Source organism: Canis lupus, chromosome 14 (genome assembly GCF_003254725.2).
Source record: "Canis lupus dingo isolate Sandy chromosome 14, ASM325472v2, whole genome shotgun sequence".
Taxonomy (NCBI): domain Eukaryota; kingdom Metazoa; phylum Chordata; class Mammalia; order Carnivora; family Canidae; genus Canis; species Canis lupus.
The window spans coordinates 37,971,538-37,988,724 of record NC_064256.1 but is presented as its reverse complement, the minus strand read 5'-3'; the positions used below and the strand labels follow the sequence as shown (position 1 = coordinate 37,988,724).

Below are 17,187 nucleotides of genomic sequence, written 5' to 3'. Positions count from 1 at the left end.
ACTGAAAGGTGATTTAGAAAACTAGCAGAGATTTGGGGACTGAATTATTGATAAGTAGTGTATATAGAAAACTTAGCAAATAATTATTAACTCCAAGAAAATAAAAATACAAGAATGGAGAAAGGTTGTTATAGTTTAATAATGGATCAGTTAACACGTAACTGATCTAATCGAAATTACCAATATAATTACGTTGGGAGAATTGAGGGATCAGAAGCGTGTATGATATATATATGATATATATACAGAGAGAGCAAGAGTAGAGTTGGAAAAAGAGCTAAATCCTCCTCTTCTATAATGTTTAACTGACAGATCAAGAATCAGCAACACAAGCACGACATTTACTGGTACAACTAAAAGGTTCAAAGTAGTAGCCTCTAGGGAGCAAGAAATAGAAATAAAGAGAATTAGGGAGCACTGACGGTCTTTTACTTATATGTGTACTAACAACTTCAATTTTTAAAAAGTATAAAAAATACATCTCTCATGTATAAAGAGTAATGCCAGTTTTTTGTTTTTTTTAAGATTTTATTTATTTATTCATGAGAGACACACACACAGAGAGAGAGAGAGAGAGAGAGAGAGGCAGAGACACAGGCAGAGGGAGAAGCAGGCTCCATGCAGGAAGCCTGATGTGGGACTCGATCCCAGGACTCTGGAATCATGCCCTAACCAAAGGCAGACGCTCAACCACTGAGCCAGTCAGGTGAAGAGTAATGTCAGTTTGAATGAAGAAAAATCAGAGTTATAACCATTCTTTTAGAGTTAAAAACAAACAGGACTTTTTCTTTGAGGGTTAAAGCCTGAGGAAGACCAAGTTGTTCTTGGACGATATGCTTCATTAAATTCTTCTTTGTATACATTATGACATGAAATGTATTTTTAGGGAAACATTCCACTAATACATTAACAATAAAATAAATAAAACCAATATTTAAAAGCCTAAAAGAATATTTTCAATTTTCAAAATATATGTATATTCTCTACATTCATAGCGTAAGGATTTAATTTAAACAAAAGGAAACTTTAGTCAATCTTAACTCATCATAAAACTGCTTCTACTTACTGCCATGTTTATTGAGCGTCAAACAAATCATTTTCCTTAACTCATACCTACCAATTCCATTTTAACAAAAAACTGGGGCTTAAAAATTATTGACCTGTACTCAAATGCAATCTAGATTATAATATTATGCTAAAGCAAAATGACACATCTCTCTGTGCTAAGATATTTTACAAGCTACTAGAATTAGCTATCCATTTGCAACATTTTATTGTCTTACCACTCAGGCTGTTGTCCCTTTCTACTTACACCAGCCTTTAAAGCACTGGGCAAAACATTACATAAAAATATGCACAAGGCATTGCATTAAAAATAAGCACAAAAATCTATTTTTGGTGGTGAAAAAGAAGTGGGAAATATTCTCAAAGGTATAATGTCATTCAGTCATGCCCTCTGGGCAGGAATGCTCATGTGAGAAGATAGGGAGACAGAGGCCTCCCCACATAAGGAGTCCTTGCCATAGGAATGTCAAAATAGTCCAAATATTAGAAGACTTTGATTTTACATGTCCAAATGAAAATCCTGCATAGAAAAGCCTTGCTAATTATTTAACAAAGTTTCAGAGATTTAGAAAGTCCAAAAAGGTCCTACCTTGGTGAGAGCAGCAAATTATATCCTATCCAAAATGAAGAGATTATTTTGGGTTTTTTTTTGTTTTTTTTTTTTTTTTTTTTTTTTTAGCCTCACATTTCTTATGTGGAAGACTTTCTGGTTATAAGAAACATAAAGAATATGCAATATATTCAAAGTGGTGAAAAAGTACTCCAAACAGATGAAATGACAATTGAACACTGGTTGGTACTACTTAAATCTTTATCTCATTGTAAATTTCCCTATGGCAAGACTAAACACTGTACACAACTGGATATCCTTAACAGCTTTCATTTCCAGAAGTTAAGGATTGAGCTGGATATCATGTTTTGAGAATATTGGTAACAAAATGAACTAAAAATACGGTAATTTGGTTTTTCACAAATTTTTAAAAGGTTACATAAAAATATGGTTTCAAAGATTGCAGGATGTTTTAACAAGTCCTTTTCTATAATGATAGTTTTCTGCTGTAACAGAACTTGTTCATATGCTTTGGTTTGATAAAATGGCATTAATGATGTACTTTACACTTAGGCTTAATGAAAAGAGTCACCCAGTGTCCTGGATAAAGCTTGTCAGCACTCATTTAAGCATAGGTAGCCCTAGACAAAATTGTCAGGGAACCAAGTTTGTCTTCCTTTCTGCTCACCTCTGATGTCCATAGCTCCCCTTCCTTCATTTCAGTGCCCTCCTATCTATTCTTTTCCCGGGGTTTTCAACATGTTCAAACTTCCCTGGTTCTCCAAAAATCAGCAAGGTCCCAATATTGCTGCACAATTCCATTACTTTGCCCCCTCATGAGTTCTCCCACATTCCCATTTCAAACATTCACTACACTGAATTACCAACAGAGGATTTTGTTAGAAGAGAAAGGAAAAAGAGGGTATCATTTATGATTTACTGAAATTCCCCTCCACTTCTAAAAATCAAATGTCAGTGCAGTTCCTTAGTTTTTTTCCAACCTCAGAAGAAAATAGACCCTGCTCCCCTACAAGGCTACAATGAATCAAGTCCTTCCTGCCTACTGTGGGACCATGAAACACAAATCATCTTACTCTCCTAAGTATTTTTCCTCATTTGATACTTCTACATTTTATAAATGTGTTAACATCTTCCTCATCCTTCAGTAATTTTTTTAATCACTATTTGAAACCCCACTTCCCTTCTCCCTAAATCACTGCCTTCTTTCCTTTTCCCTCCACACCAAAGCTTCTCTCAAGAGTAGTTCACTTCATCCTTTCCAACTCAGCTTCCCAACTCAGCTCAACTTTCTAGCTTCCCCTGCCATTGCTCAAACTTTGTAAATAAATTTAGGAATGACATGACTGATAAATTAGTTACATTATCTGTTCTTAACCTGCCTGAGGAGAGACCATCACTGCTACTGACATGCTTCAGGTTTTCATTCTTTTCTTGAGTGATCTCATGCACTTCTAGAGCTTTAACTAGTTTCTTTTTTTTTTCTTCTTTAACTAGTTTCTATATGAATATCATTTTGAAATTTTAGTGACTGCACTCACCTTTCTCTGACTGCCTTCTTAACATACTTCCCCAGGAAAGTCCTAAAGATGGTGCTTTTAATTTACCATTTTTAAAACTACTCACTCACCTGGGCCTACTCCTCTTACTATAAAGTCTACCTATTATGACATCACCTTCCACCCATTCTCCAAAGCTTAAGATCTCAGAATCATCTGATATTCTTTATTCTCCCTAACTTGCAAACATTTATATTTTTTTTCAAATACTTTCACTCTGTTTCATTAAAGTCTCAATTTCATCCTCTTCAAAATTTCCACTCTCAGACCTTTGATTTACAGTTTTTATCTTCTTTTGTATAGACTATTTTAAAATTCTCTTAACTAGACTACCAATCCCTAATCTTTCCCCACCCTAGTCCCTGCTCTATCCCATGACTGGAAGTATCCTCATTAAGGCACCAAACTCATCCACAGAAAAGCTAGATCTACAGAGATCCTTTTTTAAACAGCTCAAGTAATAGTAGTATCCTTAATTTACTCTCACAGTGTAGTAAGCCCTGCTTTGAATATTTTTATTGACCTCACCACTAATTAACAAAGCAGGTCAAAGCTTTGCTACTTTAAGAAAATATGTAGTGTTATAACTAAATCAAATTGTCTGGAAGTGTTTTTACATAACTAATAAACACAAACAGCCTGAAATATTACTACAGGATCACTGCCAGATCTTATTAAATATGAAAATTTGAATCTTATTTAGTATCTCAAAACTAGGTTATTTTAGAGCAATAAATTTCACTGAGTTTTTTTCAAGATAACATTTTATATATGTACTTACAAAAATACCCAGAATTCATAACAGATCCAGTGATGCAGTGGTTTTTAAATTCAGCCATGATGGAGGTGATTGAAAAAAAAAATAATCTTAAGTAGCTGACTCAAAACCTGACCTTCTCACAGCTGCACTTGGCATCATTTTTATTAAGCCACCATCACCTCTTGCTTATTTACTTCAGCAGGCACTCAACTATCACTTATTTCTACTCTAGTTCTCGACAATATTCTCCAGAATGGTTAGAGATATCATTTTAAAAAATAAAAAATACTTTGTTACTCTCCAGTGGCTTCCTGTTGCACTTAGAAAATGTCCCAAACCTGACCATGGCCTATACCAGCCTTCATGACTTGGCACTGTGTGCCCTGCTAAGTTCACCCTCAACAATTTCTCCCCCATCTGCTCATCTCCAGTTGCACGGCCTGCCTTCCCCACTTCAAACGTGCTGAATTAATTTCCCATTTCTCATCTTTACCATCGTCCGTTCTCTCTGCTTGAAATGATCTTCCCAGATATCCAACATAGATCCTTTTTCTCTCGTTTGTCTTAATATGTTACCTCCCCAGAAGCTAAACCTAAACATTCAATCCAACTGCTGCACAATTCCATTACTTTGGAATGTGTAGTGTGCCTCTCCCACACACACTCTTAGCCACTTTCCCTCCTACTAGGTTTGTTTTCACCAGAGTGCTTATTTGAAGTAACTTTGATTGTTACCTATCTTCCCTTCACTTAAAAAAAAAAAAAAAAAAAATCACTCATTGTTTTATCTCCTCTGGCGCTACGACAGTAACTTGACACACTGTATGCACTAAAATATGTATTAATCAATTCATAAATACATTCTAATATCTTTCAAAGCTCTATCTCTTGAGTTTCACTCATTTCCTTTCCTACATCTCTGTAAAGATGGTCTATGGGCACTACAAACTCACTGTATTCAAATACTGCATTACTTCCTAAATCTGGTGTGTTTCCTATATTCCCTACCTCAGTTAAAGGCACCTCTTACCTTAACTTCTACAACATTCTATTTATTTTCCTTCATCTATCCCCAATATCGCTATTTGAGTGAGCTTTCCAAAATACAAATATAACTATGCTTATCCCTAGGTTAATATCATTCAGTGGTTTCCTATCATCTATAAAATCCAAATTCCTTAATATGATACAAGGGACTCACATCTCCTTCATCCTTGCGCAGGGGCCATGCTAATCTTCTCTGTATCGTTCCAATTTTAGTATATGTGCTGCCGAAGCGAGCACGCACATCTCCTTCAACTATTCAAACGTGCTCTCCTGCTCCTCTTCAGAGGGGCCCTTTCAATTCTGGCCACACTGGGCCATGTGCTATTCTTTAAATCTATTGCTTCATACTGCTATCACTTCATCTTAATGGTTTCAAATGAAGCCTTTCCTGACCCATGCTAGCAGATTTAGAATTAATTACATTACTCACCATATAGCATAGTCAATCTTCACTATTCATCAATTCTGTATTTGTGAATTTGCCTACTTGCTAAAATTTATTTTGAACCCCAAAGTCAATACTTGGAGGGCTCTTGTGGTTACTTGCAGACAGGCACAGAGGCAAAAACTATGCCCAGTGTGTGCATCCTCAGCTTAGGTCCAATAAGGCGACATTCTGTCCTTTCATTTCAGATCTTATACTAAAAACAAGTATCCTTTTCATGGTCTATTTAGTGCCATGTTTTTCACATTTTCGTGCTTTTTCATGGTGATTCTGCTGTCAAAAATGCCCCCTCAAGCATTAAATGCTGTTTGGTGTTCCTAAGGACAAGAAGGCTGGGGATGTGCCTTACAGAGAAAAATAAAACATGTGTCCGAAGACCTTTCTTCAGGTAGGAGTTACTGTGCCATTGGCCGTTCAATATTAATGAATCAACAACACATGTTAAGGTGTCTTTAAACAAACAAACAAAAAAAAAACAAAACATGAATAACAAGGTTATATACTGACCAGTTAATGAAAATGTGATCAGAGGCTCATAGGAACATAACTCAGAAACTCAGAATTTTCCCCCAGAAGCAATGACTCCATTTTTGCTAATTCAGTGGTCACAGGGAATTTCTAAGACATTACTACCATGAATAATGAAAACTGACTATATTTTCATATGCATGTCTGTCTCCACCACAAAATTAGTGGGCTCTCTGAGAACAGAAATGGCATCATATTTATGTTTGAACTCTAATTCTTAGTACTATGTCAGACATGCATTCTGCAGTTAATAGTTTTTGCACTTAATTTTACAATTGTGGTTTCTCATCATTTTATTGTAATTTGCCCTATAAGTTTAGATATTATGGCAGGATCTTCACTGTTTCCCACCCCATGAAGACATTGTTCTACTTCACAGTTAATAATCTGAATTTTATCTTCTCTCCCTGCCCCTTCACCTCTTTTAAAGCCAAAGATCATGCTCCTCAAGTTCAAACGTCAAAATTAAAGTTAAATGAAAAGGCATTTATAGAGGTTTACTTTTCATCAGTTAGCCCTAATGAGCTTAGATCTAAAAACAGACAAGCTGTGAGCCAAAATGAAAGACTGAGCACACATGCCTATATTCTTTTGCTAAGGGCACAATAAAATGACAAAAAAGATACCGGCATTTTTTAAAAGAATAAAATGCCAACAATACTGGAGGTGAGGTGGGAGAGAAATGAAAAAGATTAGCCAAACTAGAAATTTTAGGAAATTCCTGGAAGTTAGCAGATGAACGAGGCTTGAAAGTTCAACAAAAAATTAGACTTGACAATCTGAAGATAATTCCCTTATTTACAAAATAGCTAGGAATGCTATATAAAATACCAAAAACATCTTCTCAAATACAAAACCAAGCCAAGAGAATCTTCATGGGTCCACCGGATGAAGATAAAAAACTGGTAAGCAGGTGCTTAAGCCACGGCTGCTCTGGGGTTTGTAGATTTCAGTACCTACAAGTTCAGAGGCAGCAGCTTAGGACTTGGTCTCTTCACAACAGAGAATTGAAATTGTGGCTCTCCATATAAGGCTGGGACCTTACAGGACTAACCGCCACCCTATGAGAGACTGGCCTAGCAAAGATGTGCCTGCTAACCAAGGAAGACAATGAGCATTAGCTTGTCTCGTCTGGATTCCCTGATAAAGGGAAATATCTCCTGAGAATGTATAACCATGGCCTACTCTCAAGGATTCAGGGTTCCAATATACCTACCTTGTACAGAAAACCCTGAGCAGAAAAATTACAAAGATGCCAAACAGAAGCCTTAGCAAATCTTCCTTGGAGGAATGTGCTCTTTAACCAGGCTGTACAGAATCCTTTCAATGAAACCCAGCCAAGCATGAGCTCACAACTCCAAAACCACAAAACACTCAAGGAAAAAAAGGTAATTGAAAACACAAGACAGTAACACTGTCATAAAGGAAAGCAGATAAGATTGAATAAACATCGTAATCTATGACATTCAGTTCTTCCTAAGTGGATTTCCTCTAGGCCTCCCTTGAGAAGTACATGTGTGTTCAAATAGTCTTCTTTTATAGTAGAGTCAATATAGTTACTGTGTAAAATTGAAAAAAAAGACATGTTTTCTAAGACAAGCAGTATAATTTTAAAAATTATAATACTCTCACCCAGGGTAAGTATCACTCCCTCCCCAAGAAGCATTTGGAGAGAAGTCATGGCATTTTTGATGCCCCCATGGCTATGGCAGAGAACAGGAGCACTAAAAATTAAGATGTGCTCAGCACAATCCTACACAACATAGTTCTGCCAAAATGCTAATTATGAATTGTTGAGAAACACTTTACTAACTAAATCTAAAACTGTTATCAATGATTAACTCTATGAAATAAGGCTGGGAACAGAAATTTTTAACTTCATTGCATATTCATTTTTCTATAGTTTAATGCTATTTACCAGGTAACTGTATTTTTTAAAGGTTAATTAAAACAAGTTTATCATAATAACTAGGGAGGAAAAGCTATTCTGTTCATTGGTCAACATAAACTGGGGTGTTCAGAGCACAAACGCTGCATATTCAACTACCCCAGAATTCCCAGACTCAGGAGAGCAGTCTCTTCAAACACCTAAATGTTTCTTAGCTAAAATATCTCCACAATTAAAATAATCTTACTGATGTGGGTTGTATGCTTACGCAGTGAAGATATGATACTTCTTTTGTGAGGTGGCAGTTGCAGCACCAAAGCTTTCCACAGCTAAAAAGAAACCCAAGGAAGGAGTCAAGACTCAATACAAATAACCATATATATTGAAGTAGTGGGGTAGATGTTTCTGTGGTGCAGTTCAAGAATATATCACTTAGTAAACTAATGAAAGCCTATTGTTGTTAAATAAGTGATCTATCAACAAGGCATATCAGTATTAGATTTGATGGAAGGTCAATTAATGAAACACTTGCACAGATGAAAGTGGAAGATGAAAATATAATTTATGGGAACTAGAGGCAGACGAGAAGTTATCTATTAAACAGTAAATCTGTAATTATCTTACAACTTTGCTACTCAAAGATAAATTCTCAGTGTTCTCTCTCACTCTTCTCTCCCTCTCCTTTATCACCATACCCTGACCACTAGAGAACAGTTTTCTTCATACTTTTGCTTTCCCTCTCTATTCCTTTATTGCACAGAGTAGCTAGCATACACAGGCATATTTCACTTATATCTTACTAAATAGCCAATATGTTTAGATCAACATCAAACTGAAGTGGGTTAAGATTCTTTCAAAATGTTTTTCTCCATTGATATGCTCATTTATCTTTATATTCCAATGAATTATTTTGCATTACTTAACGATAACACCAACAAAAAACTTTGCATACTTGTTACATTCTAGAATTTCAGTGTTTTTCACTTATCATTATAAAACTATTATAAAACCTTTCATATGTACTTGTTTATATTTAAGGCAATCTTTATCTATAAACAGGGACAAAATTATTCTAAAAGAAATAACTCCTAGATGTTTCTTCTTTTCAGCTAAACATTTTTTTAAATAAACTTCTTATACATAGAAAAATTAGAAAAGGTTCAAATGCTATCAGAAAAAAAAAAATCTTGCATAAACAAGTTAAGAACAGATGCAAACACTACCAGAAAAACCTAGACATAAGAACTAGCTCAACACAGACCCGGGTCATGAAAAACCATAAAGCACATATAAAGCCTTGTTGTAATAGAAATGCTTAGGAAATCACATTAAGAGGCTCTCAGAATCTAGAAACAAGGGTGACCCCTCAAGATGACTGAAACACAAGATACATAAGTTAGCAGAAAAAAGCCACCCTAAGAGGAACAGGTCTACTGCAAATATTGTCTAAAGTGTCTAAGATATACCTTTAAGATAAGAACATAATAAAGATGGAATGCCTGGGTGGCTCAGTGGTTAAGTGTTTGCCTTTGGCTCAGGTCATGGTCCTGGGATCAAGCCCTGCATCGGGCTCCAAAGGGAGCCTGCTTCTCCCTCTGCCTGTGTCTCTGTCTCTCTGTCATGAATAAATAAATAAAATCTTAAAAAAAAAAAGAAGAACATAATAAAACAGTGACAATTAAGTGTATAGTAAGCTTCTGGAAAAAAGAGCGTTAACAGACAGTTTCTGGACAATCCTAGGAAAAAAAGAGGAAATTCATAGGTCTCTAAAACTGCCCAGAGAACTTGCCTATTCGGGATCCCTGGGTGGCGCAGCGGTTAAGCGCCTGCCTTTGGCCCAGGGCGCGATCCTGGAGACCCGGGATCGAATCCCACTTCGGGCTCCTGGTGCATGGAGCCTGCTTCTCCCTCTGCCTGTGTCTCTGCCTCTCTCTCTCTCTCTATCATAAATAAATAAAAATTAAAAAAAAAAAAAAAAGAACTTGCCTACTCGATATTCCAGGATTTCTCAATCTTGGTATATTGACGTTTTGATAATTCCTTGTTATGGAGGGATTGTCCTATAAATGGTTTAGCAGCATCCCTGGTCTCTACCCACTAGATGCTAATAAGCATCCCCACCCTACCCCAGACTGTGACAACCAAAAATGTCTTCAAATATTACCAAATGTCCTGTGGGAGGCAAAACTGCCCCCAGAATCAGTGATATATTTTAAATAATGCAAATAAATGCACCAAGCTAATACAGTTTAACATTTCTAAAATCAAAATCACTTCAATTTTCTTGCTCACCTAGTGTCTCATAATAATTTGGCTTTATATAAAGTATGGTCAGGGTTGTAAGAAGTATTTGCTGACCATACTTTATACTATGTTAATAGCATAGCATAATGCTAATTGCATAGCATAGCTATATGCTAATAATAAAAATCAAGTCACTTTTTTCCCCACAACTTCTAACACTGTTTTAAGTATCTTTCAGGAATTTGAATGCTTTTAAAAATGTTTTTAAAATTCCTTGTTTAACACTCTCATAATCTTCCTACCAGTATCTTGACTTTCTAAGTTTTCCTTTTCCCTAATTTTTACAGTTCCTTTGACCCTCCCCTCAATGACAACCACAGAGCTCATTCATCATCCTTACTGTAAATATCTTTCCTTTGAAAGTTAACAGTATATCATGCAGGGATAAATGAAATGTGACTTATTAATTAGTACCCAGGTAAATGATCACAAAAGACATCTCCATCCTTTAATAATAATAAAGGGGTCATATATCATTGAGAACAACCTGCTTGAAACTAGAGAATACAAGAATGTACTAAAAACATAATCTACATGATCTCAGGATCGTGAGATCAAGGCCCGAGTGGACTCCTTGCCCAGCAGGGAGTCTGCTTGAGATTCTCTTTTTTCTTCTCCCTCTGCCCCTCCCCTGCTTGCCTGCACATACCTGCAGGTGTGCAGGTTCGTGTACTCTCTCCCCTCAAATAAATAAATCTTAAAAAAAAGAAAGTAAGAACCTACATGAACCTTTAAAACAAGATGAGGGCTTACCTTGGGAAAAGATCCCCAAACCCTGAAAACCTATGGACTGCCCTTTGCCTAGGAATCCCTTGCAAACTTTGAAATACCTCTGTCATTTGATCAGCCACAGTGAATTTGTAATTTCCCTATATTTATCTCTTATTCCCCATTCCCTCTGCCACCACTTTCAAGTTCTTATTGCTTCACCTTTAAATTATCACTGCAAGTCTCTTCCCACTATTCTCTTCTTCACTGTAACCCACTCAGCACAAGACTATCATGTAAAAATTTTAAAGACAATATTAGAAGTTTACTGTTACCTGAAAATGTTTAAATCTCTTTTAAAAAATCTAGCTTTTTAAATCTACTCAGCCTAATTCCTCTATTCTCTAATATAAACTATCTATTCTAACCAAATTATTTTTATTTACTACACGTGCAACCACACGTCTCTTTCTACTGAAATGCCATCACTCATGTTACCTCACCCAACAATATTCGTTTCTTAGCAATTCAGTACCTAATCAATTTATGGCACACTTCTTGCCTTTTCAGAATCAAAGTTTTAGAGCTAAAAGGACTCATCTCAAAATTAATTCAATCAAATGAATGCCAAGTCTCTCTCTACAGATGAGACTTTCTTTTCCTAAACTTCAAACTCTTTCAGAACTTAGACAGGTGCACATGATAAAATGCTATTTATATGCTAATTTGTGTTGTTTCCTAATTTCAGTAATAGATTAAACTCAGCTATGATCATGGAACAATGCTTGGTTGATGAGATGCAAAAAAGACAGTTTCTTTTCTAAGGTAACCCTTTTACTGTGTGAAATCCCAGTATACATGTATGTACACGGATTTACTTTTGGTGAAAATTTCTACTTGAGTGTAACAAATTCTAAGCTGCTCTTTTTGGAGGTATTTTGGGAAAAGGGGAACTGCAGGTCTGGAAGATAAAAGAGAAGGGAAATAAAAAGATGGCAGAGTAGATGATATTTGCAGTTCACTCTTAGAAGAAGGGACAAAAATTTCCAGTCTTCGATCTAGAAACAGTCTATTGGGAAGGAGAGAAAGGATATGAGAATGAGAAGGACAGAGCCAAATCAGTGTTCCATTATGCTATGTTCTGATGAGTGCTGGCATGAAATTATCATGGGTAAAAAAGAACTATAAATACCCCCTCAGCTCTAGCAAGCTGAGTTAAATAAAGGTTACTAAAAGCTTATTTTTTTAATTTTAAATATCCAAGTTATGCTATCTCTAGAACAACAGTTGGAACCACAAGTTGGAGTAACTTTTGAGTGGAAATAAGAAAGGCTCTTATTTATAAGACACCATAAAAAAAAATGCTTCTTAAAATTTTAAGAACTCTCTACCTCATTCCCTCAAATTGGAAATCCTGAAAAGTTTCTTTCAAGTAGGGGGAAATGGAAAATAACGTATAGTCCACGTTTTTTTCCAAATTTAATTGCATAAAATGTTGTTGATAATCTGTTTGATACATTTAAGGTTTTAATTGGATGAATGTTTATAAGGATTTTTAAGGCTTCAATCACAACCACAGATTGCTTAACCTTACTGCCCCCATAACATCTTAAATTCCTTCAGGGAAAATTTCTCTACCTTGGGATTTTCAAGAACCTAATGCTAAAACTGATGAGGGCATCCAGTGATGACTCTGCCTCAAAGTGAGGCATATGCCTCACAGGGTGCTTCAACCTTCTTAAAGTCTTTAAAGTTTTTTCATTTACCCCTCATTCCAAAAGATTACTAGTTTGAAAAAGAAAATAAAAAGCATTTGAATCAACTGACATAAAAATATGCAGCATCATTGCTTAATTTCTGAAACAAGCAACTTCAATGAATTAAAATTTAACTCAGTTACCCAGATTTCTTATATCAAAGTCTCAGATAGAAGGGCATTTAATAGATGAATAAAAAGGCCCAAAATTTTATCTATGTAAAGCTAAATTTTCCATAAAACATATTATATGTAAACAGACATATATATATTCTAGGTAAAATAAAAAAACAAATCCCCTTGAAGACAGCCACAATCATCCAAAATACTAAAAAGTTCCTCTTATGATAGTGGACCATAAGGAACATATTACAACTATTTGCATATGTGATTAAGAATCCTGTGATAGGGAGCTTATCAGGAATCATTATGTGTCCTTATAAAAGAAAGGCAAAGGGAGATTACTCTTTCACACATACAAGAGAAGGTGATAAGAGGAGCTGAGAGAGATTTGAAGCCCTTGAAGACTAAAGTGGTGTGGAACCACAAGCCAAGGAACGCTAGCAGCCACCAGAAACACAAAAGAGGAAAAGAACAGATTCTCTTCTTGAGCCTTTGAGGGAGCACAACCCTGCTAATACCCTAATTTTGGTCCATTGATAGTGATTTCAGATCTCTGACCTCCAGGATTGTGAGAGAATAAATCTCTTTTTGTTGTAAGCCATCAAGTTTATGGCAATTTGTTATAGCAGACACAGAAAACTGACAGAATCATATAAGGGTCTTAGATTTTAAAAAGCTGCTGATGAGCAAATGAGATAATGTATGGAGACCATTTAGCATAGTCCTAAAACATAGTAAGCAGTCAATAATATTACTCATGCCATTGACACAATGACTAATCTCCAAGCTCTTGGTGCTGACAGGAAAAATTAGGAGGTTAAAACAGTAAAACCAGGCATATACGCACAAGGCTCATGTGAGTTAAAGCATATAAATCAGCCACTCATATGGTGTGTACTTGCCAGTTATGTAAGTGTTGTGCTATAATTTGCCCCATACTGAAAAGATAAACTGTGCATGAGGCCAGCCAACTGATAGCTTCCTGGGAGCGGCAAGCTTGAATTTTCATTAGTAAAGAAAAAACAAGGTTACAAAGAATGGAAGAGTATAAAAATGAGCAAAGCAATGGAAATCATTTTGATGCTTGCAGAGATATCAGATCTGGCTAAAATAGATACCACGGTAAGAGACCAAATTCTAAGGTTAGAGCAATATAAATGATACAAGACCCTAAAACCTATGCTGATTTGATTAATAAAGAGAACATTTTATAGAATGTATTATTTTACTAATATTGGCTCTTGTTGACTTTAAAATATAAACATGATCTGGCCCTACACCAGACTAATTTAGAATTCTTTGATAGAGAATAATTATCAAGGATTCTGATGCCTACTTAGGTGGAAAACCCCTGTACCAAAGTCAATTCAAGGCAAATGACCTAAGGCATAAAAATATTAAGTATATATCATATCTTTGATGTATTCAGCTAAATTGGCTTATCATTTTCCTAAGTGAAAACTCCTCCCAAGATATAGCCCCTCTAGGTTCCGCCACATATTTTTCTCTAAAGCAATCCCTCACACTTCACTTTTTTCATATTTCTCACAAATTGTTCTAGAAAAATTTCAAGCATCTTCAGGTGCCCTATCCACCCCACTTTTCATATCTAACCCAACCAAGATCTAACAATATTTTACAGAACAAAGGAACCATGTAAAAGTTCCATTAATATATTATAAACAATTTATAAAACTGGCCATTTACTGTAATAAAACATAAGTACATTTATCAAATAAAATTCCAAATCACCTCTTACAAAAGATTTCCAAAAGCATAAAATTATGAAGTGGGTCTATGAAAAGCTAAGCACAGTTCATTTCAATCTACTTAAGTGCTACTAAGTAGTTAACTGGTAGGCTCTGAAAGATGCAAAGTATATGGAAATCTCTACCATTTAGAAATGAACTTCACCAGCACTAAGGTAAAAAGAAAGGGTGATCTGAGAAGATGAACTAAACATAATCCTAAAAGGAATCTCCTTTGTGGGGGTTGGGGGTGGGGCAGGGGAGTGAGGTGTGACCTTGCTGGCTTTACCCTAGCCTGGTCTTGTTTCATGACTAAAGCTAAAAATAAAGCAACACAAGTTAATGTTCAGATAATTAAGTTGTAAATTAGCTCTTTCCTCTCCCACAAACACCTACAACAACTTACGCATATTCTCACGTATTTCTATTTACCTTCGTACTCTTCATAAATTTCAATCACATCAAATTCTATTGATGTCTATATCTACCAGCAATGTGAGAGAGCATCTGTTAGTCTCTATCCTCCTCAAAAGTACTATCAAATTCTTTTGGTCCTTCTAATTTGTTAAAATGGTATCTAACAGTTTTAATTTATGATACTTATATGTGAGGTTAAGTATATATACTTAGGAACCATTTGGATTTCCTATTCTATGAATTACCTGTCTATAATCTTTGCTCAACTTTACAGTTGGTCTTTTTCTTATCAATCTATAGGTATTCATTATATATTAAGGAAGTTCGCCTTTTGTCTGCAATACAAGTTGCAAATATTTTCCTGTTTCTATATTATCACTATGCTGGTTTTGATCATTTCTTTCCTTCATGTATGTATCTTATTGTCCTCAAACTGTAAATTCCTTCCATGAAAGGACATTTCTTTTTAATATCCCCAGGATAGTGCTTCTCAGATCTTCTAACTACATATGCCAGAAAAATTTAAAAGAAGGGAAACCAAACTTCCAGAGGGTGGTCAAGGGTGAACATTAATTACCATTGTACCATCTACTTGGGTTGTCTCTCCAATCCAACTTCACACGGTTACAGCAAATACCACCAAGTTCTAATAATACAATATAGTTTGTTGAACAGGGGAGGGATGAGTACTAGATAAATCTTTCCTGTCATCTGAGCTGGTACTTAAACTCAGGAGATGCTGGCAGCCATATTTTCCGCTAACAGGAGTAGGAAGTGGTTCTCTGCAAGAGAAGAAATAAAGGAAATGTGTGCAGAATAAAGAGATGTAGTGTATTGTGCTGGCACTGGATGGAATTCTGAGTCTCAATCTTTGGATTCCATCAGATGCTCCCTGAATCTTTACAATAAATCTTACCTCTTGTTTACACCACTTAGATGGATTTCTATTAATTACAGCCAAAAGTAGCCTACTTACTACAACTACCATCTCCTCATAGCATTCCGTAAAGGGACACTATAACATCAAAAGTTGAGGAAGGACAGAACCTCAGATTTTTTCTTTCTTGAAGTTATATTTATAAAATGACAGCTGTGTGCCAGGAACAGGTCTAAGTCCTTGAAAAATAGTTAAACAGAAGAGCTACAATTACTGTTTCCATAGGGCTTACACTGTAGTGAGAACAGATAATAAAATTATATATTATATAAATTGTAACATAAATTACATATTATATAAATTATAAATTATATAAAAATATAATTTCAGGTAGTGATAAATGGTTTGCAGAAAAGTTTTTATATAAATTTATATAAATTACAAATTTTATAAAGATACAATTTCAGGTAGTGATAAGTGGTTTGCAGAAATTTTTTTAATGGTAATGAGATAGAAGGAAATAAGGGTGCTGTCATTCTAAACGGTTGGTTAGTGAATACTGCTTATCTGAGAATACTTGAACTGAAACCTGAAATGATGAAAAGGAGCCAGTCACGTAATGTTTTAGGAAGAGAATTTTCAGGCAGAGTGAACAGTCCTAAGTCAGAAACAAACCATGACATTTCTGAGGGACAAAAAGGAGGGCAGATATAGTGAACAGGACAATGTTAAAGAAGTGGTAAAGGAGTAATTTAAAAGAAAAAGATGTAAGTTTGCGAAGTAAGTAGGGATCAGTTCACGTGTAGGAACTAGTAAGCAGTAGAAAGGATTTGAAAATTAACAATCTATACAAAAAACACACTATATTATCTTTAATCCTTATATTGCCTTGCATCAATGATAAATAACTTTAACAAAAAAGGCCTTTAGAAATTACCATTCCCACATATTTGACACAAACCTGAAGTTAGCTAGAAATGAACGTTTCCTAAGCAGAAAATATCATTTCTACTATACCATGAACATTTAAAAAAAAAAAATAGGTAAAAAGCAAAGCCATTTAAGAATCTAGGATGATAAAATGATAGAAACTACTTCAAATTCTATCCTATCTACTATGATCAAGAATGTACAAAGGTCTTAGCTACGGAAGAACATACAAACTTCTTTCTAAACTACTATAAACATAATATCCTTTGTTTACTGAGTTCACTATGATTGTATTTGATGTTGCCAAGGTAAAATACCATCAGAAGAGAAAAAGTGGAAACCAGGCTTCTGATTTTAAGAATAGCCACAATATAATGGTTGACAAAGTTGTTAGTTTTAATGTTATCTTTACTATGAAAAAGGAAGAATTTCCCCTTTGTGGTGACACTGGATACAAGGGGTGC

The 17,187-nt window shown here is 35.3% G+C and overlaps 1 protein-coding gene and 1 pseudogene across 10 annotated transcripts in view; both read right to left on the bottom strand.

Annotated features, from left to right (window-relative positions):
• PALS2 (protein associated with LIN7 2, MAGUK p55 family member) overlaps window positions 1-17,187 on the bottom strand; it is a 106,793-nt gene that overhangs the window by 85,848 nt on the left and 3,758 nt on the right. For 2 of the 10 annotated variants that reach the window (XM_025464396.3, XM_025464401.3), the window contains exon 1: window positions 3,175-3,306. The exons of 7 other annotated variants lie outside the window; for them this stretch is intronic. In XM_025464396.3, the coding sequence (XP_025320181.3) occupies window positions 3,175-3,199 (25 nt within the window). In that variant the 5' untranslated portion in view covers window positions 3,200-3,306. Of the gene's footprint in view, window positions 1-3,174; window positions 3,317-17,187 lie in introns of those variants that run through there. One more of the 10 variants, XM_025464397.3, reaches the window with a different exon arrangement.
• On the bottom strand, window positions 5,139-5,236 carry LOC112670918 (U6 spliceosomal RNA; annotated as a pseudogene).